Source organism: Haliaeetus albicilla, chromosome 4, assembly GCF_947461875.1.
Source record: "Haliaeetus albicilla chromosome 4, bHalAlb1.1, whole genome shotgun sequence".
In the NCBI taxonomy this organism is placed as follows: Eukaryota; Metazoa; Chordata; class Aves; order Accipitriformes; family Accipitridae; genus Haliaeetus; species Haliaeetus albicilla.
Window position 1 is genome coordinate 32,017,321 of NC_091486.1, and position 25,542 is coordinate 32,042,862.

The 25,542-nt window shown below is 40.1% G+C and overlaps 1 protein-coding gene across 2 annotated transcripts in view; it reads left to right on the forward strand.

Moving 5' to 3' along the window:
• Nucleotides 1-25,542, forward strand: part of SATB2 (SATB homeobox 2) — a 135,802-nt gene that overhangs the window by 4,930 nt on the left and 105,330 nt on the right. For both annotated transcript variants that reach the window (XM_069781802.1, XM_069781801.1), the window contains exon 3: nt 18,955-19,131. In XM_069781802.1, coding sequence (XP_069637903.1) covers nt 18,955-19,131 — 177 coding nt within the window. The remainder of the gene's footprint in view (nt 1-18,954; nt 19,132-25,542) is intronic.

A 25,542-nucleotide genomic window follows, 5' to 3' on the forward strand; every position in this document is an offset into this window, starting at 1 on the left:
TTTCAGCACAATCTTTGAGCGTTAGTTTTGCAGCTTTCCTGCAATTCTCTAGAATACTTTAACTTCCATGCTTACTTCGCTCTCTAGTTTCTGGTCAATTTTGTGTTTAGAGCACGTTTAAGTGACACGCGTGGTTGCTTCCCCCCCCCCCCCGCTTTTCTTCCAAGCCGCCGAACTCTCCAGTCACTTCTCCTAAATGCCCTCTTTTTTTCATCCTAACTCTGATGCTGTCGCATTTAACACAGTGCGGCGTCGTGTTAGGAAAAATATATTTTAAAATCTTGAAATTAGCTAGATGCTGTGAGCAAAATAATGCAGGACAGGCCTCAAATAACGTTACCTTTTTTAAAGAAAATCTCTCTGTTCTAAAATGTGCAGAGCGGTAACACACAAATGTAGTTGTTTATACGCAAAGAGTTTGTGTAAATGACATTTCAAGAGATACTTTGCTACGGTCGTCACATGACTCTCTATTACGTGAGGTTTATTTAGCGATTTTACCATTAGACGCTTGTTTTAGACCTCTTTGGCTCAATAGGCTTCCTAATTGCTGAAGTTTGCTAAGGGGCTGCAGATTTGTTTTATTTTAAAAACATAGGATTCATTTGTATACCTAATGAAGGGTAAGAGATCTCACCAGGTTTTTATGTTTTTGGGATGACTGTATGTCTGTTTTTTAAACCTCTTCTTCGTGTTCTTCTCATGTACGGAAAAAGAAGAAACAGCTTTGCAGTGAAAGGCTTGTAGTACTATTAGACTTACAAATTGGTGGAGAAATAATTTGTTGAATAATTGTAAAAATGAACTATTTAATCACATAAAAAGTAATATATGTAGTTTTGGATGCCTTTCTCGAGACTGAGGCATTATAGCTGGTTGATTTTAAAGAGAATGTTAGCACTGGAACTAAAATCTTTTTCCTTGGGGCATTTATAGAAACACACTTTAAAGGAATGTTTTTAAAGGTTTTGCAATATATATGTTGCTTTCTAATTGCAGCTGCATTAGCCAAGAGAAATTCACCGGCTTTTATAGTTATATCGGTGGTTCAGCTCGAATCTGGCCTGTTAAGTTATGGAAGATTTCTTCCACTTAAGACAAAGACTCTCATTTCTGAAAGCAAACTTTTAAGAGCTTACATTTTCATTCATTACTCTTCAGCTCATTTATAAAGTTGGTGCAGACTAGAGTGTAAAAGTGTGAGGGAATAGGAAATGCAGGAGTAATTTTTTTTTTTTCCTTAGCTGATGTTCTTTTAACAGTCTCAAACTCTTTGGTTTTAGGCTATTCATAATAAAGTTTATTCATTACTCCTTATTGATACTGAAAGCAAGAAGAAAATTATTCTTGTCTGAATACTTACCTAGGTTCTGTAATACTCAATACTAAATTAGTTAAGGCAGATTTTTTTAATAAGATAATGGTGCTGTTTAAAATTGATTTAATTTTTTTTTTTTCTCCTGGAAATGCTCTCAAGATAAATCAACATAGCTAATTTCCAGATATTTTTTCCTCTGCTCTTTTTCAAGTTTAATCTTTAAGAACCTGTGTGACTAAGTGATCTTCTTCTGACAGCAGATTGCACTGTTTCGGGTATTTCTGGAAGTCTGTATCTTTGCAGTGATTGCTGTGGTGTTAGTAATTTTTTCACTTGAGTTGTGAAATGCAGCTGTAGATGTTCGCGGAAAGGCTTACTTTTAATATACTGGCAAATTAGTATAAAACTTCTCTTCTAATAAATATTAATAAAGGCTCTTTTAGTATTGTTGCTAGTGTTTGATAAAAAGGAAGCTATTGGAAGTTGTATTGAAATGACATCTAAGGCTTTAGTTTTCAGTCTTTAAGTTTATTCTTATTTTTCAAGCTTTAAAAAGTGCTAATATTTATTGAATGTGAACTTCATTTGGGAAAAAAAAATTGAAATATGTTACTGGAAACTAGAGAGCATTTTAGGTTGTGGTTTTTTTTTTTAATTCTATAAAGTGTATCTAAAGGTTTTGAAAGCAAAGACAGATGCTAGCAATTCTTTTTTTTGTCTCATTTTGGGCCTTAGATATGTAAATGCTGAAATTCTTTCCTACTTGTCAAGTGGTTTTTTTGGTGTAATAATATCTGTTTCTGAACTTAATCCCTGAGAACAGAGCAATAAGCTCTTAACTAACTGGTGCTATGATGAAACTGATGACCTTTGGTAACAAGTTTTATAGTCGTAGTGTTTGCTACAATTATTTTTCCAGTGACTTCCCTGAGAAATAGAGAAATATTATAGTGCTGTAGGTGTTTTTAGCTTTCTTTCCAGATTTATGAGTGAAAAAGTGGTTTAAAATAAGCTTTCGTAGTGCAGACAGAAATTCAGTTGTTCTCATGAGAAATTTTGCCTTATGACTCTCATGGGTTTTTTTTTTATTCCTAACCTGAATGTACTTAATTCAAAGGGCCATTACAGCAGCTATAATAAACTAGTGAAGGTCACTAAAAAGATAAACGGGGTCTTAAAGGTTGTGTTTAATAGGGGATTTACAAGTTTTGGTACTGTTTACGATGTTGTTAGCGTCAGTCCAATGTGTTAGAGTCCAATTTTGGTTTGCCTGACTAACCCAGTGCTTTCTAAAATGTTTCAGCAGTTATCTAACCTGTCTGTTTTAAAACCTGTATGTAATAAATCACGAGCGCTCAGATGTTCAGGAGAGGCAGGTTTCATAAATGTCCCTGGGAAAAAAAGACTAATATCACTTTAAAAAACATATGAAGCCTGGGAGAGAGTTTAGAGCAAGCAAGAGCACTATGGTGTTGACAGCTTTATATCCCTGTTGGGTAACATTCACTTACTAGAATTGGCGTCTTCTCTCAGTTAGTAATTCACTCCATAAGGATTAAAAAAAAAAAAAAAAAGGATGATTAATGGCTAGGAAACTTATATTTACAAAATTGTTGATTGCAATTCATGAACCTGTTTGTGTATGAATGGATGTGCATATATATATATTTATATATGCGTTGATTTTGAAGAGCGTAGAAAATAAGCATCAAAAGCCTCTGAATGCAACTTAAAATGCCAGTATGTAGAATGAGCTGTTGTGAAGTTAGGTTTTGCTGAAATGGAAATGTAGAACTAAAATACAGCTGAGGGAACATGTTCAAATTTGGAGCAGGAAATGATTGCAAAAAGCTTGCTGGTTAGATTAGATTGACGCAGTCTGATAGTAATACATTCTTATTCATTTAACAGTTAAAACATGTGATTTAATTTACAGAATATTAATGGAGGGGAAAAGTTTCAGACAATTCAAAGTAAATTGTATGATCAGGATGTTAATCAGTAGCTGCGGTTACTGTGCTCATACAAAGTCGGATGTACCAGAAATGTGGATGCAGTGACTCTTCGGAACGCTGCAGCTAGTTGCTGTAAGCCCTGTGAAGTTCTGGATGTGTCATGGTCTTGTCTGCTTAGGTGTAGTTAGAAATCTGTTCTAATAGATCTCTGGGGTGACAGAAATGCCGACTGAGGATGGTTGAAGAGCTGTTTGTCAAAATCCATTATAAATATTTCTGCAAAAATGTCGTAGGGTTTGTGCTACCTTTTATATCTTTTACAAGGATTTGAAGTACTTTACTGGAGAGAAGATCCACTTCTGTGCAGATGGAAGAGTACAGCTTGATCAGATTTGCTCCTCTGTTCTAAGCAGTTAGTTAACATTAAGCTCTAAATGGCATCCTGAATGGCGTAAGGAAGCATGTTTTCGCTTGTCCTTATGAATTGAGTAAAGTGAAAGGTTAAGTTTTAGATCGTCTTCCTGCCTAGATCCTAGATGAAGAATATCTTCCTGCTGCCTGAAAGAAGTGTGTAGCTGTTTGAAAGAATTGGATGCATTGAGATACAGAAGCATGAAAGCCGCAAATCCTTGTTAGTTCAGAAACAAGCAGTATGTGAATGTATTTTGTGTTTTATCTGTTGCAGAATAGTTGGAAAATGTTGCCTCGTACTTTGATATAATTAAGTGGGGATTATGAGGAAATGTAAATTCTTGGATTTTATGCATTTTTGATACATAATGGGGAGGAGACCTCTAATTTAACAGAAAGAGTAAGAAAAGCAAGACAGTGATTTCTTTTTCATGACCAATGGTTAAAAATGAGTTTCGGGTCTTTTTGCTGATTTTCACCCTCCACTCCTCTTTTCCAATCAGATTATGTCATGTAGATAGAATAAACAGAGCAGTGACTCCTGAAGGGTCATGCAGTGTATCAGCTGTATTTTTGCTGAGGTAGAAAAATAGTCTCTCTTTATGTGTTTTCAGTAGCTGGTCTGTTATTAAAATAAAGACACAGTTGGTTAAAATATATGTGCAATTGAACATACGCATTAAACAGAATATAGGGTATCCACCCAGTCAGTGACCTAGGCATAATTTGATGTTTAGAGTTATTTTGGAACTCTAAGTTGCATCTGCAGAAAGCCACCGACAATTTTGAATTCAAGATTTAAGATTAGCTGTAGTAAGATTTTTATTTTTCCCTGCAATAGTTCCTAAGTGTTTTGAGTCATCTCCCCGCCCCATACCCATTGCCACGTTAGTTAACTGGATGCTGTTATTCTCATCATGAACCAAAGGAAAGTAAAAGAAACCAACATCTTTGAAAAAGTGAATGTTAATTCTGCCCCTTCTGCCCCCCTTTATAAATTGGGTCCTACCTTTTCTTAGTTTCACTGGGATAGAATAAGGTATATTTACTGTCAGTTATTTATAGGGCAATAGTTTGAAAACTTCTGTTAAGGTGAGTCTGTCAGTGACTCCCCAGAATTGTTTTTATGCCTGAAGAAGATGGCAAAATCATAATAAAAACTATAAAGGTGCCAGTGAGGAAATGTATTTTCAAGAAATTAAATAGCAACTTATTTCTCACTCAGAATTTAGATGAAAGATTCAGACATTGAAGGAAGAAAAACAGTATTAAACTTTTTTATTATGAATAAACACTTAAAGGTGAGGTTTAAAGATTCCTAAATACTTAATTTTGGGGAGTCTTTATATTCTATTTAAATTATTTTACTGTACTGGATATTTTGTCTAGATTTAATAGTAGAAAAAACCTGGCATAATGTAATTGTAATCAAGTCGTCATTTCAACGGACAGCTATGTCATATTTAAAATTTCTGGTTTGTAGCACAGACTTTCAGATGGTATCAGTTACTTTAAAATACCTTTAAAAGTATTTGTGTTTAATACTCTTCAGGGAGATGCTAGTCTGAATATTTATTTTTGCAGTTACTTTCTATTATTGCTGTTTTCCTTAAAGCTGTCTGTGTGGAATGGGGAGGAGAAGGCCACAACGGTGATTTGGATCTTAAGTAAAATACTTGGACCAGTAAGATTTTTGTCACTCCCATTGACACGGAAGATGGTAATACAATATGGCATCTATGATGTTGTAAAATGAAGACAGTTTTACTGCAGTCTTGTATTTATATTCGCCAAACAGTTGTGGGACCTGTTTAGGAAAATTCTTATTTTTGTGATTGAGCAGTCCCCAACCTGCTTTTAAATGTTATTTTTAAACTTTTCAAAATAACTGAAAATCTGTAAAACTTAGGAGGATTTTATTTCGAATCCCAAATTGCAAGGCATAGATAAGTTAGGCCTTTAATTACCATCCCTCATAATTTTGTTAAATTAGTAACTACTGCTGTGTTTTAGGATTAAAGGCCCAGTTTTTCAAGGTATAAAGTATTACCAAGTCCCTTTGAATTGATATGATGGGGGTTTGTTCAAGATTACCTGTGCCTGATTCAGACTCTGTAACTACTGAACAAGCGTGCTCTCCCTTTGAAGCTCAAAGTGGTTTTGAAACCAGCGCACTGTGTTGAATGAGGAACTGATGCCCTTTCTAGCTTTGAAAAAATTCTCTTGTGGTAATTGGTTCCTACTGTAGGAAATGTCCTGGGTCAGATGCATTGGTCCCCACAATGACATGTGTCACTAATGCAGATGTAAGAAAGAGTCACAGCAGACAAAAGGCAGCTGAGTATTTGATGGCTTTTGAGAAATGTTTTCTAGCCTCTAGCCATACTAAAAAAAATTGCCCTCCAACAAGCTTTGTACTTGTTGCAGAATGCTCATCAGCGATGTCTCTGCTCAGGGGTTACATACAAATGAGTTTACATTGATTAGTGGTACGAAGACAGAAAATACGCTTTGCCGTTTAATGTGGGGGGAATTGTTAGGCCATCTAGATGAGGTTCTTGTGGCCATTCACAAGTGTTGACTGCTTTAGTGTGTGGTATGTTCTCAGCCAGCAAGTCATGTTGTCCACATTGTCGCAGTTCTGTAGTTGGGAATTATTTCTTTTTTTTCCAGAGTTCCTGCGCTTTATACAAAAGCACGTACCGCAGCTGTTGTGTGTACTTTGTCCGCGTCTTCAGTTGCATTGATACAAATGTTAGTAAGGGAAAAATATTTCATTTCCTATTTCCAATTTTATTTCCTTTATTTTAGAGAATTTAAAAAAACCCCATGAACTAGTATTTTAAGATGTTTTTTCTTTTTGAATACCTGTACTAGCTCTGCTGGTATCCCCTGAATATTTACAAATATACCAAGATGTCAGCATTTGTCTATTAGCAATTTAAGGCTGCTGACATTGTGAAACCCTTATAAACAATGTTTGTAAGTTGTTGGGTTGGGGGTTTTTTTGTGTTTTTTTTTTTTTTTTTTTTTTAGTGTAATTCATACTCTGATTTTTAAAGATGTGAACATTGGTGTTGCTAGTATGTGAGGTTTTATGTAAAACCTCCTTCCAGGAGACACTTCTAATTGGAATAAGGCTACACAAATAATTTACAGGATGCTTAAAAGATGAAGTGTGAGCTCTGCATTGCTAGTGTCGTAAGCTGCATGCTAGGGCAGAGATCTTGTGTCTGAACTCAAGATATATTTTAAATTTCCTGGCAAATGCTGAATGATTATTGATGTTACATGCAGCGATGTTAGGAAAAAGAGAAGATTGTCACTAGTCGTAGAAGCTGTATGAAAGGAACAGGAAGAACTTGAAGAAAAGAGGCACGTAGCTCTAGATATGAGTTTAAGCATATGACTTGTTTTCTAAATAGAAAATTACCTGGCTAATAATAAAAATTGTCAGTCATTTCGCTCTAACTGATGTCCTTGTATCAGACGGGCATGCAATATTAAACAGTCTGAGCCCAACTGTACCTTGTTAGTAGCAATGTCAGCAAGGTAAAAAAGCTCAGAAAAAGATTAATAAAAATAACCTGTCAGACTATGTTTTATATGAAGCTGTAGCATCTCTTGAGAGAACTATACGCCCACTGCATTTTCGGAGTGCAGTAGAAATGTCTCCCACTTAAATATGCTCCCTCCTTATTTGTTCCCCAAAGACACACGCTGAGATGAAAGGACATTCTATTGACAGCAGATCTTTTCAAAAGTACTAAATCTGGCAAGAAATGTAGTGCAGGGAGTTTCTTGTATCAAAACCCGTTATTTGTATCCCTTCGTACAGCCACAAGGTTACTTTTTCTCTTTCTCAGATACTCTATTCTATTTGTATAATGTTGAGAAGCGGCTGGATTAGTCTGTTGTTACTCTTGTGTCACCGATGCTTCATTCTCTAGAAGTTGCTGACTTTGTCTGTGTTTGGACAGAAACTTCAGATAAGTGAGGAAACTCACATACAAGTATTTACCATCCTGGTAATCTAAACTCACAGAGAGTGTTTTGTCATAAGTTTAGCTGACAGGCATATATTGGAAATGAAGCATGTCATTTTCAAAACTATAACCAGACTATTTTTCGAGAGTAATATAAATTCATATTTTGAGCATATTTTGGTTTATATGCATTTACATTATTTATATATTAAAATTAGATGTGCACAATTTCCAGCCTTATTATTTTGAATGGTTATTAAGAAATGTAGTTATGAATTATGAGTTATACAATACTTTGGAGTAAAAGGTGATTTTCATAATGTCTTTTCCCAACTTACAAATAACTTTTTTGCCATAATACAAACATGCTAGCAGAGCAACATGATAGATGTCTCTTTAAGTATCGTAGTAAAAGAAAATGACTTGTATTCTGAGGCTGTGGATAGTTTATGTTGTTTTGGACCCATTTCCCAAGCAGTGATCGAAAACAGATTACAATAACAATTATACAGTCAGAAGATGCAATATCCATTTCTGTTTTAATTGAGTGAAAGAATAATAAAAACATCATTAAGAAAAATGAGGTGGACCTGTCATACACTCTACCAATTTTTAGACTTAGAGAAAATGCAGAGTAACAGAAGTGTGGGCTTTTTTTTTTATTTTTCCTTTTTTTTTTAAGTAGAGTTTGTTGCTCGAGTTGGAAGTCTGGATGGTAGACTTCATATGGGCTCCTGTGAGCAAGAATGGAGTAAGTAGGCGTACTGCTTGACAGTAAAGCTCAAGTTAGGCATTATCTGAGTGTCTGGGTTTGGCATAATAATGAATGTAATGTTTCTGTCATTGGTTTGAGCCTTCCTGATTATATTAATATGATCACGGTGTCATGCTGACCTGCAAAATAGATGAGCGCAGAGAATGCAGGTAGAAAGTAGTAAAAAAGACTACTTTCTCCTTCAAAGTAAAAATCTGTGTTTCTCTGTTTTTTTCCATTTTTTTCGCCTTTCCAAATCTGTGGACGTGTATTCCAATAAGAGTACTTGGTCTCTTAAGCCATCACTACCTGGGACTGACTCTTCTGTGACCCTTTAGCTACCACACCATCTCAGTCTTCCGATTACAACCCTGTAGACAGAAAGGCCCCGTGCTGGGCAGCACTGCGGCTGTGTTCCTCTTGAAAAGGGACCTAAATGTAGCTGAAGGCCTGAGGCTGAGGGAACCTGGCTCTCCATTTTCTTTGAAGCTGAGTCCTAGAGCTGTAAGCAGAAGTGTCCTTTCTGCTGTACTATACGTGGAAGGAGAGATCCTCTCTATGGTAGTCTTGGCTGTAGTCATGTACCATACAGCTTTATAAATCAACATTTGGAATGGCATCCGAAAGTGAACCAGGAGCCAGTTCAGCCATTGGAGAGCAGATGTAATCCGCTTTCTTTGGCTAACACCTCTCAGCGAGCACATGCATTTGCACTAGCAGAAGTGTCTGATTCTCCAGTGTAGCTCTGTGTACATAATGTTGTAGTAATTCAGCCTGTTGAGCCCCCAAAGCATGGATTGCTGACTCTTAACAAGTGAATCCACACACAGTAGGCCAGCCTATAGGTAGGTCCTTTCCACTTTCCCCCAAAATATCGTTAACTGGCTGAACAAAGTAAGTGTACTATGCATACCGGAGAAAGTGGATGTACCTGTTAACTCTTGTTCCTCGACCTCATGACTTGTTTGATAAAGATGTAGTAGTTATTAAAAACTGTTAATGTGACCTGCTGCCTGATAAAAGTAAATGGTCCTAAAAGAATAATGTTCAAATGGATAGTTGTCAAATGTGTGATCTCGTCTTCATGAAAATGTGGAGTGCTTCCCCCGCAGCTCTTGATCTTCTGTCCTTGAAAAAGAAGGAATACGAGAGAATGCCACTCAGAAGTTGCTCTCTGCAGGGGCGTGGGGTGTGGAAGATTGGAGTTGTAAGTAAAGGCCAAGCCCCAGATGCCAGTTCCTGACCCATAATGGGCCGTGGGCGCAGGCTGTCTGAAGACTCTCTGCATATTGACTCGTGAAAACGGAGACAGGGGAAGCTGGCTGCCTTCTAGAGGATGAGGTGACAGAGCGGCTCCTACTCTTTCTTGGCAGTGGTTCACTCCTCCATTCATTTTCCCCCTGAAGATCTGTTGAAGATTTCTGTGGTCTCCTTATACCGGAATAACACCGTGTAGTAATGATGCTGCCATAGCAGTAGCTGAACCCTTGCTGAAAGTGTAGCAGGATGAAGGCCTCCATCGGTAACCACTGAGTTTGATGACATTTATTCTGAGACACTGTTTAATATGGCTTGTCCTATCGCGTGCGTACTTGTAACTTTTGCCCATAACCCGTTCTGCCATATCTGTTGATATCGTCAGTTAGAGATGAGGTTTTCTAATGCTGCCAGTATCTAAAAGACGTGAGGGAAAGAGTCCATGACTACAACGCTTAGAGATCCATCCAGCTTGTCTTACAACTGGAGCCTGCAGTTGGGCTTCAAGACAGAGTTGTAGGTGCAGTAGTTACAATAGATTCTCTGTCAGCTATTGATCTGGTAACATGAAGGAGGGGTGATACAATTTCTTCTTCTTCTTGCCAGGGGGTGGTTCACAGAGGAATGGACATGAAGGAGAACGGAGCTTGCTGGTGGGTCCCAGTGGAGATCCCAAAACAGGCCTGAGTGTGGTACGCAGCTCTTCTCCAGAAATAAAACCTCAAACCAGCTACGAAAACTTTCCTGTTACATTCCAGGGGACTTATCCCAGTACCAGGAGACTAGTTAATAGAACCTTCATTAAAATGCTTTTGCTAGAAGATGTTTTTTTGCTTTAACAATTACATAATACGGTGGCATCTGCTAGCACCACCGAAGTTAAGGGCTTATTAGTGGTTCCAGTTTTCAGGGTTTAAAAATGTTGGTCATTAAAATTAATTCTGGGTGGAACTTGGCATAGAGAGTCTTAGCCCCTTAGGCGAATTTTGTTACGTAGTTGAGAGAAAAACAACAGAACGCAGTCCCCCAAACCAAAACCCCCTCCCGAACCCTAAACTTGTTTTTAAGTTACAGAAACCAAAGCCTAAAACTTATAGGAAATTAATGGCTTGAGATGATTTTTTTAAAAAACGCCGCTTGAATTTAAAAGCGTTTCCTTCACTGGTTTTGAGTGAAATGAGTATATTTTCCATTAGTTCATATTATAAAGTACTGCTGTGGGGTATTTTTTCTTCTTTTTTAATGGGGAGACAAGTTGAAACAACTGAGCTGTTTTATTTAGGAAAAATGTAGCTATAGTGTCTTTACCTTTGCCTTTCGATGTGAATGGTTGGACTCAATGATCTTAAGGGTCTTTTCCAACCTAAATGATTCTCTGATTCTCTTCCATGAATTGGAAAGCTTATGTGTGGTTCTGGCTGCAGGCATGGCGCTGGTACTGCCACAGGCGTTCCGGCACGTCTAGGGGGGCTGACTGGCAGGCAGGGGAAGCCGAACTTTCCACTAGAACAACAGGGGCGGCTGTTTGTGCCGCCTTCTGACCCAGGCTCCTTTAAAACTGTATTTTGAGGTCTGGGTTATCATCACTCTCGCTTTTCACTCATTTAGGTGGCGAGCTGGAAGTGCTCTATTTTCCTGCTTAATTGCTTCTGCCTCCTGGCTGCCCTGCGCTAACCGGGTGGCACAAAGCCCCAGTGGCTGCTCCCTTTCTTGCCCTTTGAACCCAACCAGTGTGACAGATTCGAAGTTCGGGTCGAGTTAGCGCAACTAGTTTAGCAAAGGGGGTTAGCTACCAGAAGCAGCTGATGTACTTGGACTAACAAAAGGCCTCGTCTCCCGTGAGTAACACTTCTGTCCCAGACACCCAGCAGGAGAGGCTGCACTAGAGGTACATACTTCGTATCCCTCTCTATTTCTCATTTCTTGTTTGTCTCAGCACATGCTCTGAATATGGCTTTTCTTTTATACTGTTTTTTGAGAAACTCAAGTATTATCAAATCAAGTTATGAGTGCCCTAATATGTTTCTGTGGTGGGATAGTGGCCTGGAATATTTCGTGTTAAACAGTAAAGCTGTTATTTCAGCTAGGAGAAGGATTCTTTGGGTAGTTAAGCTGTCAGAAGCAAGGGACATCTGCAGAGACATTAGTGACTTCTTTATAAGATTTCCTGAGATCTGGTATAGTTGTGATGGTTGGGAGACTGAAGCCACAGAAAGGACTGGAAGCTGAAGAAGGATGTAAATAATATCTTGTGGTTTGCATTCACCATTGGCTAAAACATAATATGTAGAAATGCATTTCCTGCCTACAGATTTACTGAATATGTAAAGCCAGAAAAAATAACTGAGGAGGAGGAGAAAGATACTGTCCTTAGTTTTACTCCCTCTGGCCCTCCTAAGAAGAAAAATTCTGCAATGTAATGTTATTTAACATGATTTTGTTTCTTTGGCAAATGTTGTATTAAAATCATCTGTGGACTGAGCTCTTCTTTACCAAATTGCATCCTGGAACAAATTATTTGCAACGGGCTTATAAACCCATGAAGAGTAGGAGTTTAACAACATCGCATTACTGGTTATATGCAAAATCAGATATCTCACGTTTTGTCTAGAACACATTGGAGAGCAGAGGATTAGCAGAAAGCAAGGTCTTTGTTTTTAAACAAAACCTTTTGCTGTAATGAGGTGCTTGATGCTTTTGTTTTGCATAGGATTGTACGTTGCAAAGATCCTGATACGGTCTCCTGTATTTGACATAGAGATTTCCCGCTGGCCGCCTGTCAGTGTGCACACACAGCTTTCTTCACGTGGTTCCGAGTGGTTAGTGACAAACAACTGCAAAGTCATTCCTCTAGTCCCCATTAAAAAAGATTTACAGTGGAAGAATTCTCAGCCTCATAATGAGACTGTTGTAAGCTGGTGCTTGATACGTAAAAGGCTGAAACACAGTCCATTTACCCAAACCAAGCATTTATTGTAAGTAAGTTAAGTGCCAACAGCTTATATTTTGTCCGATTTAATTATATTTATAATTTATGGGGTAGCTTGAAAGTGAGCCTTAATGGACATGACTAACCCTTGCTGAAATGTGTGAGCTCTGTCTCTTCCACCTCATCACTGAATTGCACAGGCGTGGGCTGAACCTGGGATCTGCTTCAAGCCTGATCCTTCTTGAGTGTGAATAGTCATGTACGTGTGGCCCTGTGGAAATGGTACGGTTGTGCCTGTTCAGCATGTCATTGCGTATCCTGTATCTGCAGCCTTCCACTGGACTCTGCAGGATTTTCTGGGGAAGATCTCACATCACCACCAGCTACAGCTACGCTGTGATTTAAATAAAAGTGGTGTTGAGATCAGCACAAAGAACTGTTTTTTCAGATACTATTTGATGTCCTTCCTCTTAGAAAAAAACATTTTGGAATGCAGTTGATCTTTTCTCATTACGAATTTATTTTCTCTCGTTATATGTGATTTTAAAGGTCTTTTCCAGTCGAAATGATTCTATGATTGTATGTTTGTTCAGCTAGTTGAGCCTTGAATAGAAACCTCCTGGTTATTAGCATAAGCACTAAGTTCTCATTTCTGATCACTTCAGGATTTGCAGGTTACGCTGTTTTGAAGAAGGTGGCATGCCGAAGCTTTCAAGCTTCACTTTTTTTTTTTTCCTTTCTTTTTTTTTTTCTTGGTGGTCGTGTTAAGTTTTTCAGAATAGAAATTAGGAATTTATGTTGCACTAGGATGTAGGATGGCCATCTTTGGTGCAGAAATTCAGGTATTTCTGAATAACTGAAAGCTGTCAAACTTAATTGGTTTCTGCCTTTTTAATTAGAGCTGCAGGATATGAGGAGAACTGGCAAACCTCTCCTGTGCCGCATGGATGCTGATTTCTGCCTCTTAAAACAGTTTTCTCAATTTAGGTTCATTTTTCAAATTTGTTTAAAAGAAAGGGAAAGAGTTAAATACCAAATCGGTATATGTAAGGTCAGCTCTATTGCAGCACTAAGAGGAAAAAATAAATGGACTGCTTTCCCTTCACTGCCTTTGCTGGATAAAGGGCTCTCACTTAAGGAAAAAACGGAAGCAGATTAGGTTTAGGAAATGTTTTTAGTTTGATTGCTTCCTGTGGTTATTGCCAGTTGGGGAAGCATGCTTTATTGTTAAATATATGGAATCTTTGTCTAGATAATTTCCTCAAGACGACCCATGCTTTGCTAATTGAGCTTCCTAGTCTCTGTCGCAGGGTAAGGGTCTCATCTTAGAAGTCCAGCTGAAGTTGCTCGTAATTCAGTGTTTTGAGGTGTGCATGGGAATAAACATTTGTGGATTCTGCTCTTGCTGTTACCTTGATTTCTTTTTTTTTCTTTTTTTTTTTTTCTTTTCTCTGTATTGGAAAGACTAGCTTAGAGAATGACCCACGTTACAGTCTCCGCTAGGGAAAATTTTTTCTGCATACACTAATGAAGAGTTTTCAGTAGTTATGAATTTTCTGAACTCCTAACCATAGAAACTTGCTTTGTGTTTGAGGGAGATTACTCTGCATGTGTGTCTGTGTTCTGTTTAAAAAAAACAAAACCAACCAACAAACAAAACCTAAAAACCCAAAACACAACAGCAACAACAAAAACTTTATTTTCCACTTTCTTCATTTGATAAAAATCTCTCCACTGTAGAATGATTTCCTTTGGGTTTGACACCACCATTTGATCTCAGTTTTTAATAATTTTGGTGGGTTTCACTCCCAGAAGAAAACATGCTTGTGTTGTGAAGTATTCCCACTAGAAATCTGGGAAGTCTTAAAACCTCATGTTACTCAGGGCTAAGAACTGGCTTCTTTATTAATTCCCTGCTATACAACTGCTGTACAGTAAATCTTTCCATAACACCATGCTGTTGAAATTAATCAAGCTGATGTTTGGAAATTGTTCAAATTAGATTAAATTAAATAACACCTAGACAGGGCTCAAAACTTGTGCTGATGGAAACAGATTTTAATCTAAAAAGACACAAATTTTATTGGTGCCTCTTCTTATTGGTTCATCTTCATATTATACTTATTAGGACATGCAAGCGCTGCTCCCTGTTTAATGGCTGGAGAGGTGTGTGGCTGAAATAGTTTAATGTCCTCCTCAGCTTTCTGTGTCCTTTTCTTTTTTGCTTGAAGTGCCAAGCCTATGATGGTTATGCAAGAGTGGACAATGCATAGAAGTTCCGTGCTGATAGTATCACGTTTATTACTTGCTTTAAAGAACGCACTGGACAAAGCATCATTTGCAAATGAACAAAAGAAATAGTGCAGGATTTATTAATATCTGCTCTGTCTTGTCCTTCTATTTGGTCATTAGAAATTTACAGGTTTTACTTGCAAATCTTACAATTCTAAAGTTTTCACTTCTAGAGTTTTCACTCTAGAGTCTAGAGTTTTCACTTCCTGAATGAAATACCCGTTTCTCTTTCCTTCATTTTTAAGAGTGGGTTGCTCCCTGGTGAAATAAAACTATAGACTGAAATGGGCAAGGAGGAGAAAATGTGCATTTGAACACGGGTCTCTGATGCAAATTTAATTTCTTCTTAATTTCCCTGCCCCTTAGAAGAGTCTTCGCAAAAAATGCAACTATGTTTACGAAGTCTTCTCTGTACATTGCAGCTTATCTGTGAAAGCAACAGTGGAGCTTAAATCCCATCTCTGATTTGTTTTAAAAATATATGTTATACAAAGGTAACAGCTACTGATAACCATTCTGTTCTTCTGGGTAATAGTGGGAACAGTTTTTACCTGTTCTCTTCCATGGATTAGAAGGAATTCTTGCTGTGTATGGATGTCCTTACAAAAGCCTTTATGTAGATCTTGTTTTATGCTCCCCTAGCATTTCATGCAGATGCTATCTATATGGGGTCAGAGTTCTGTGAGAAGCACGAAATTGCTGCTTGTAAGTCAGTTAAGTGAATTAACATCAAGGAGAAAAAGTCTTTTGTATAATTTGTGATAGCTCTTAATGTTTTGTGTGCGTTCCAGCATTGTGTTCATCCTTTAAGAAAACAACCTGTTTCCTTTTTAGCCCTCAGATTACCCCTTGTTTTCTCCGTGTGTGAAAATCAGTGCTGTATGTCATCTACCATCAGCTGTACAGCATCATTCACTGCACCATCTCTCTAAAGGTGGGAGAGCGAATGCATGGAAGTTCAGTGCAGAAGGGACCTAAGTCTTTTTTGTGCGTATGCATGGGAGAGGGAGGATGACAGTAGTACTAGCTGATGAGGCATTAGGGAAAGAGCTGAAGAGTTTCAGGATTTATGAGTAAGGCTGGCTTGCATTGCTGTAGCACTGCGTGCGAGACTTCGTTACGGATGCTTGGTCTCCTGCTCTCTGAGTAGCGCTGTAAGTTCTTCAGCTGGAATGACAATAAGCAGTGACTAACTTGCATTGCTTTTCTGTAAGGGCCCTGTAGTGAGCTGGAGGTGTAATATATGCATCTAGGGGCAAGACATGGTGTATATCTGTGGGTAAAGAGCATGCTGACTTTTGGCTGCAGATACTTTTTCTTCTGATTCCAACGTACTGGAAGTATGTTAATTTATCTTCAGATAACATCAGGAAAAAAGTTTGAGGCAGTAAATCCATTGGAGACATTATAGCTTAACTCTCCAATGTGAAATAGAGGGCAAAGCAGATGGAACTTCCTTGGAGTGAGATTTACTTGGAAATAAGTTGGATTACTGTTGTTTTTTAGTAAAATAGGATTGGTATTAAGATTCCAGATGCTATAGCAAGAGGCATGAGGCTGGGCTAGCAATGGCAGATGTGGTAACCTGCCCTTTGCTCTCTGTTTTGTAGGTACTAATAGCTGCTTATCGTCAGTTACCTGGGTCACTGAGTTCAGAGATGTTTTTGCAAAAGCTGTTTCTGTAGCAGGGTCCCTGCAAGCATGGGCAGCAGGAAGGGGCAGGAAAGTCATCATGGGCAAGAGTCCTGTGGGTCCTTTTTGCCATCCATAAAGTGATGTCATGTACGACATCAGTTCTAGCATTTGAGATCCTGTTTGTACTGAGACGGTAAACGAGTGTGGAGAATAGGTGCAACTTCTGTGCTGAAAAGGTGGAAAGACTGTTGTGTGACAAGGAAAGCATCCAGCAGGAGGATAAAACATGCTGTGGCATCCCTCTCATCAGTTTGCATTCACCTGCTTTTTCTGTCTTGCCAAAATGCAAGTTACACAACTGATACCACAGCCTCGGCATTTGGCCAAGTATCTTAATCTTTTGTTAAGACATTAATAGACATTAATAGCCCCATCAAAAGTGCTGTGATGGACTGTATGTTCGACAGGAGGGGAGGTTTGTTGCTTACAGAGGTTAAATTTCTTTTTAACTAGTTAAATGATTTATGGACAAATTGAATCCAATTTTTAACCTTTGATAGGAATAGAAATTTTGTCATTAATTTCAGAGGAACAGGATCAACTTTGCACTGCCTTTTCAGGAAAGCACCTAGAGATTTTTTTTTTCACTGAGATTTTTTTTTTTAACACTGCATGTTAGAATTTGGCTGTTTGAACTTGCAAAATGCATCAGTTTAACCCAGAATCAAGCAGTGAAGAGGGAGCAGCATCAATGTGATGCCGTAACCTACTTACACAGTACTTCAGGTTGTGTTTTAAAACAAAGAACTAAAACACATCAACTGGATATTGTGGCTTGTAGCTGCCGCTGCTGGCCTGCAGTTAGAATGTCAGACTGGGAGCTGCTCCATGCCAGATAAGTTACTAAGTGAGAATTGTGTATCTAAAATATATTTTAAAGTAAATCTAGTCTCTGCAAATTCAAGACAAGGAGGATTTAAGTCCTTAAGCAGTTGTTACTGGTATGACTGTATCTATTTCAGGGCAGGGTGACTCCTCTAAAGGGGTGTGTAACTATTGGTTTGTAGATACTGAAGCTACTGATAGTAGAAGATCTTGAAGCTATTTAACTGACTTTGTACAGAAGGAGAACAGAAATGTGGCTTTCTCCTCTTTTTCCCTTAAAGAAGTGCCTGGTCCAGGAATACAGTGATTTGTGTCTGGCCTTTCATAAATATACTCAGTTATTTTTCATAGTTGTTATCTACTGGAAATGCTTATATTGCATTCTGAAGAACAGGAGTTAGAGGTGAACATTCTGGCAGTATTACGAGCCTTAGATAGCACATTTAAAGAACTGCTTTAGGCTGAGATTTGTCTCTGCCCCAGCATTTCCTAGTTTATCTAGGGGCTAACAAATTGTACGTAACCAATTAATAAGTTTCTGTGACTGGAGGCAGTGGTTTTTCCTTTGCCACCCCCGACTACAGCCTGGCCTGTAGCAGGCGATGGAAATGACCGTGCAGTTCTGTAGGTTTTCCATCTGTTCCATCTTCCCTCTGTGCATGCGCTTCGAGTACTGTAGGGCTGTCTCCTGCAAATTGGCTTCTTTCTCTACTGTCTGTAGTATTGAATCCCTTTAAGTTCACGCCCCACAATTTATTGCCATAGATGACTTGATCCTGTAACCACAAAAGTAAATTTACAATAAAGCAGAACAAAATTGAATCCAGACCACCCCCTGAGTTTCCCACTTCTGTGGTTCCTCCTCATCCTTGATCCTCTTTCGAAGAGAGCTGTTCTCACTCTGTTCATACATGCAGCGGGAGAACAGCCACTGGCCTCTCCAGGTCTGCGCGACCATCAGCTGCCAACACAAGGTTATAGTTTTCAGCAAAATCAATGCAAGGGTATTTTCCTTGCACAGTAAGAAGACTGGCCATGGTCTGAAAATGTGCAAATAAGCCTATCCCAGCCAAGAACTGCGTATGGGACTAGCCTCTGCTGATTGCTCCATACGTTCACTGTGTGGAGAGAAGCAGAAGCAGCATTTGTATGTCAGGTTTTCGTATGGCTGAATGTGAAGAAGCTCTGACCTGAAAGAATAGGGACATTCATAGAACTGTAGAAAACTTCTGCAATGTTGAAAAGGTCTTATTAGGAAATCTTGTTCATCCTCATGCTGACTGTGATTCTGTTCCTGAATTGTATTCTCTGGAGCTTTTAGTGTGGTTTTTAAATGAGTCAAGTGATGAGACTTCAGTATTTCCCTTGGAAAGAAAACAAAAGCTATCCCACAGGGAAGAAAGGCAGATTTCCACTTAAGATGAGCCTTCTAGGAGGTGTTTTAATTTACAGCTTTAATCAGAGATGTATGACACACTTCTTGTTCCTCTGTTATTGATGCTTTGTTGTTTTGGTTCTTTTTTTTCATCTAGGTTTGATGATTCCAGTCTTTTGTGTGGTGGAACAGTCGGACGCCTCTCTTGAATACGATAATCGAGAAGAGCATGCTGAGTTCGTTCTGGTTCGCAAAGATGTGCTCTTTAGCCAGCTGGTGGAGACAGCGCTCCTGGCTCTGGGGTATTCCCACAGTTCTGCAGCTCAGGCACAAGGTATTCAATAAAGTTCTTTTCCCCCTTCTCTTTACTGGCAGAAGACAGCACCTGAGGTTGTCTGATGTAAGGGAAAAGCAAGAAAATCGCTGGCAAATCTTGGAGGTGGTTATATCAGTTGTGTTGATTGCTTAATGTTAAACTAGGTGTACAACAGGGCCTGCCTTGTTAGCCTGCCTAGAAAGCATTAGCTGGATCTTGCTGAAGTGTGAAATATGGTGATAATGATCAGCCAGCATATTCATGACACATTTGTTCTGTACCATGAAGCGGGTTGCTGCTTTGAGGAAGTCAGCACAGAAGAGCTGGATAGAACCTCTAGGTGTACAGCTAGATGGTATCTAGTATTCCTCTTTGTATCAGGGCCATTTTGAACAGCATATTATAGTCTTTCATTTTTAAAATCATACATTGCGTATAATGGTTATATATATATACATGCTCTCCTTATGGCCAATAGTTGTAGTGCTAAACGTGCAGGCTGATTTCTGTTTTCACTTACCTACTATATTGCTGCAAAGCCCTTTGTAAAGCTCTACAGTCCCTTCCACTTAGAGATGATTCTCCAGTAGCAGCAAAATCTTAAAATAAACAAAGCTTTCCTCTATCCACCCATAATATCAGCTTGAGAAGAACAAACCTAAAATCCTAATCTTGAGGGAGATGGGCAGGAGGTGGCAGGTTGGGAAAAATCTTTCCAGAATGAACTTTGCATTTCAAGAGGCTTTTTTATGCTGAACAGGTTATTTCAGTGCTTATTCTTTTGGATGAGAAGCCTGTAAGCTTCAGTTTCGTCTCCATGTCACCAATAAAATCTGTGCACTTTTAGAGTAGTTTAATAGAAGCTTTGCTTGGGGATTTGCGTTTTATAACTGTTGGGTTTAGTTATTTTGTATAGCTAGGTATTTGAACGTGTGAACAGAGGGAGCAGCAGTGGTGTTGAATCCAGGAGTTCCAGGCAGTGGTTAATAGCACAGGCTCCTTGTACAAACTTCTTTCCAAGCAGAGTGATAATGATTCATTTCCTCTGTCAGCCTCTGCTCTGTGAGAGAGGCTCAGATTCTTTATACAGGCAGAGCTCATGCACATGTGTTTATTTACACAATATGGTAATAAAAGCTCTGCGAGAAGGTAGTTGTTTTGTTTTTTAATATGAAACATTTCATGTCATTTTAGGGACACTTTTTTTCTGAATGTAAAAGGTCAATGTATCCCACTGTTTCCATCCTGGTAAGCCAGCTTCCTGTTTGACAGCGCTATCCATCTCAGTTAACACAGTTGCTCAACGTGTTGCGAGCTAACATGTGGAACACGCTGCGTTAGGTGGCCAAGATATGATTCTTGGCACTTAAGAAGGGAAGTGGGCTTTGCAAGAAACCTGCTCCAAGGAGGCATGCCATTCAGTGCAGTGATCCACACTGGCTGAGCATCTCACTTGGGGGAACCTTGCTTTTGCAGCATCTCTCTGATGTGAGAATAGCAAGGAGGGAGACAGATTGACTCACGAAGGAAATTAGTCACTGTGCAGGGAGGAAATGGCCACCACATTTTTGAACTACACGCTTTGACAATGAGCAGGTTCAGATACTAATTTGTTGCTTGATGTGTTGCTCGAATAACTCATCTAGAAATTAAAAGTTGAATCTCTAGTTGTTGTAATTAGCCTAAAAGAAAAGACTTCGGCATTTTTGTCTTTAAGGCAGCAATTACCTTCCACTAGAAAACATCAGATTATATAATATTTAGGAACAACAAAAAAATACCTTAAAGATCCATCAGGTAACAATTATCTTACTTGGTCACTTTATTTACCTTCACACTGAAGGACCAGTTCTCCAGTCTTTTATACATCCTGGACAAATACTGCAGGTCATACTGATTTTAAGATAGGAAGCTGAAGTATGCAGCATGTTCTGTAGTATGTTGCTTCTGTACTAGCTGTCTGCAAGCTGAGATGAGGTACTGGCAGGACAGAGTGCTAATAGATCTCTCAGATTGTTTAGTTTAATGAGAAAATTTATAGAATATTGGGCTATAATCTGTCAACTGGGGTTGACAGAAGCTTGCTGCTAAATTGTTGATAGAAGGATTTATTTGGGAGCACAATTTTCTGTTATTAAAAGAGGAAAACCAATAAAGCTATTTGCTTTACTTATTCCGGTTGTAGGAAAAGTCTGCTTCTGTTCTGGTGCTTGGGATTGATTTCATTTAGCAATAGACATTGATAAACAGTCACTTAGTTCTTCTTTATGCTTTATGATCAGCTGAATTACAAGATCTGCATGAGAAGTTGAAGATCCTCAGGTGCATTTTTCAAAATGGTAAAGCTTTGAGCAACATGCTGTGCAGAACACTGACATGAGTAGGTGTCCCCATGTCCTCCAGGGACAAAGCAAATGTGAGCTCGTCAAAGCTTTTGTATTGTAAAGGCTGTCTGAGCCATAATATAGCATGTAGTAATTGTCAGCTTTTGAGTTGGGAAAGTGTTTCATTTCGCCCCCCTCTTGTTTTGGATCACTGAAAGGAGTAGCAATGTTCCCTTCATCTTGTGGGAAGCATCTTGCCTTTGCCTGTTCCTTTTAGCACAGGGTCTCCAGTGGCAGATAAAAGAGCTAGTTGTGGGGGAAAAGAAGAGTTGTGGCAGCAGAGAGCATTGCTATGCGATTTCACACCGCCTTCGCTGTGGCTCGCCGTGGCACTTCTACAAACCTGCTGAGGCTCGAGCAGGCTGTGTGCGCCTTGTGTGTAGGGCCCTGCCTCACACTTGCCAGCTGTATGGCAGCATGGCAGAGTCTGGGTGCCAGAAAGGAAACGTGGCACGGAGGGGTAGGTGGTGCGTTGCCTCCCTGAGGGGTCTGTGCGCCCAAAAAGGGGCCCTGCCGCAGGGCTGCCTGCCTGGGCAGCAGCCTAGAGCTGCAGAGCTCCCCGAGGAGGTGACGCTGCATCCGAGCATATGAGCTGTAGCTCGCGTGCACAGCTGCCGTCTGGCCTGGAGCCTCACCTACTGGCTTGTGGTCACTTGGTCACTTGGCTTATCACGGCTAATTTTTAGTCCTGGTCATTAGGTAAATTGAGAAGCCTTAGCATAAATAATCTTGAAACAAATATGTGTCAGGAGGTATACATGAAGGTGGCCCTGTGCCTCATTGGAAGAAGCTCTTTATTCCCACAGTTTGGGCAGGACGCATTTATTCCACAAACAGCTGGTTGTGAACATTTTTTGTCGATGGTGGCGAGAGCAGAGACTTTTCCAGCGAGTACTGCCCTTGCGAAACTTCCCTTTTCTGACAGGAGCTGTGAAAAGTCTTCTGGAACAGCATGGGAATTCGTTAACAGCTTGGCACTGGGGTGTGAAAGTTGGTGGTGTGAATGGCAACAAAGGTTTAATAAACATTTATGTATTTTTCTTTCATCACTTGAGTTTACACCTGACACTAGGGAACCTGCTTCATGTGCCTTCCAGAGAGGCAAAGAGCCATGCTTTAAAGGGGCACCTGTTCTATGTGTACTTTAATAACATTTACATGCCCTGATACGATTTTTTTGTTTGGGTGGGTGGGTGGGTGGGTGGGGTGTTCTAACTGGGCTTTGCAAGAGAAGGGAACTGCTATATACATACAGTACACAATGCTGAGTGCTGGGACCAAAGTAGTATGAAAGTAGCTGCAGTCTGGAGTACCCTGTGTGCAGTCCTGCAGCTTTGGGACCTGCTGTGAAAGCTGGTTCCCTCCTCAGTGTGGGGTAGAGGAAGAGCAGTGCTAGTTTGATGCTTTTAGCAAGTTCTACTTTCTTAGAATCCATATGGAAAAGAAAATAGTGTGATTTCTTGCGGATATATGTATATATGTTTTTTTTCTTTTGACCAGTTCCTTGTTAGCTGTTGTGAGTGTATATGCAGAACTGGTGTACGTTGTCTGCAAAAGCTTGCAAAGCTGAATGGGCCATTGAAATGGAGTTTGCCTTCCCCTCCCAGGTGCTTCTGCTAGGTGTGTTGGCAGGGCAGTGTGGAGTACCTGCCCTGACTGCTGTCTGTGGGCTTGGGTTAGTTGCTGTGGGTGGCCACCACAAGGAAAGGGGTGTACAGAAGAGAGAAATGGCGCTGAGATGCCAAATGGAGCAGAAGGAGAGGTGAGAAAACAGTGGAGGGAAGTTAACACAGAGCAAGAGAAACATTAGATCTTTCCCATCCCTGTCACTGTAGAGATTGCCAAACCCTGGTTCTTAAGCAATGTATTGCCATGAGCACAGCTGCTGCGAGAGGCAGTGCCTTGTATTAATGCCTCGGAGGCCCCTCTTCATACAGTCTGGTTTCTTCTAGTGGTGCTGAGTGAAGAGTGGGAAACCTTGTGGCTGCAAATTGCTTGGGGTGGCTGGCCAGAGTGGAAGGCTGGAAGGAGACACTGGCAGTGGTCAGTGGGGAAGCAGTAGGACAAGAAGGAGAAACAGAAAAGGTTTAAGTATCTTGCCTTGCTATGTGGAGTTGCAGTAGCTGGGCATGGAGGAGAGTGATGCTCTGTGGGGATCGTGATTTAGTGATCTGAGGTCAGACAGCATCGGCCCTGTCAGCCTTGCATGACTGGAGTGGGGAAGACGAGAATTTTGCTGCTGCCAGGCAGTGCCTGGCCAGAGTAGCTGATGGGGTACCTCTGCCCTAACGTCATGACACCCAGAGGTGTATCTCAGAACCAAGTGTCCTTCTCCAGCTGCCTTGCCTGCGAGGCTCTGATGTTGCTTGCAGCCACGGGAAGTTGTGAGACAGACTTGGCTTGACTTTGGTGCTTCTGCAGAGCACTGCGCTCTGGAGCACTAGTGGAGCTGTCCTTGCAGCGAGCTGCAGCAAGAGAGAAAGGTGGCTCTCCCGACTGCATAGCAAGGAAACCAAGGCACAGACATATACGTAAGGGCTCTCCCCTGGATCCACAGCACACGTGGCTGGGGCAGGAAGGAACCCAGACTGCAAGTGTGTTCATTTCCCTCAAGGGTCTAAATACGTGAGCTCAGCCCTGCTCTCTGCTGTTTATTGGAAGCCTCTTGCACTTGCAGCCTGCATTCAAGTAGTATTTCAAAGCAAAGGCTGGATCTGTTTGATAAGGTGGCGTTTAGCGAATCAGTCCAAACCCCAGGCTGCTGTGTGTGAGAATGTGGCAGCCTGAATGCTGGGCTCCTTCACTCTGGCTAGCCTTTGTGAGACCAGTATGACCATCTTGCGACTTAACCGGATTATAACCACATGTACAAATATTTGAAGGGTGTAGATACTGATGAAGGAATGGATTTGCCTAAGCTGGTCCAAGAAGGTAGGGCTCTGGGGCAATTGGAAGGACCCGAGTGGATGATTAGTAGGGAAAGATCCTGTAAAATTTTCCCATCTCTGCTGTCTCCAGGTCCACAGTAGCTTCCAATTGAATGTCAGGTAAAGGCAGAACATACCAGCTGGGGGCTGTATTGAACATGCACAAACTGGTTTTATATTTCTGTATCAAGAAAGGTACAGTAAAAGTGTGGTGAAACCCTGCTAAACTGTGCTTGATGTATACAGCTAAGTTTGCTGCAGCTGGGAAGACCAGATATGCTATTTTTAACACAAGTGCAAGGTAGCAGTATGGGAAAAATGAGAGGAAACCTGGGTTCAGGTTTCTCCTGTGAATAATGTGCAATAAATTACAAGGGTGCTATAATCTGGGATCTTCTGACTCCTCAGCCAAGTGCCCAGTGTCATTTTTATGCTTGAGCTGTGGCTCCCTGTCCATGTGATGAAAGACCTTCTAGTCAGTATTATTCTGGCTTTAATGAATAGGAGAGACACTAGTGATATAATGACTTAAATAACAAGACATTACAGCGATCAACAGACTAAATGTTGGGTCATTTTCTGGCTCTGTCACCGTTTGCTGCTACTTTTTTCTTTTCCGTTTATACAGAGATGGCATGGTGGTCTCACCTACCAGAGTTGTCAGTCCGTGTAGAGTTGCTCTATTTCTCTCAGCTCAAGCTCTTTTGCTACAGAGTGTGATCACCCTGCTAAACCAATGCATCTTAAAACAAAACAAAACCCACTCCAAAACAAACAAAAGAAACCAACCCAGCCCTCTTTGAAGCTCTTTTCAGCAGTTCCATCTTACTCCATCTATAATTAATGGCTCCTTACCTTTAGTAATCCCCTTTGCCCCCCTTGCTTCTACTGGGGACACTTTTTGTGGGTAAGCTCTTCTTTCTTCTCTCCAGTTTTGCAGGTGAAATTGTAAAAGGCCCAAATCAAATAATTTAACAGTAATATGTGTGAAGGGTATGATGGTATGATGTCACATGGACACCTTGCGGTAAACTCTGACATGCAATTTCATGACAGCTTGTCTGGAATTGCTAAGCAGACTGATTTTCTTGCAGTGATACTCAGCCATCCAGATCAAA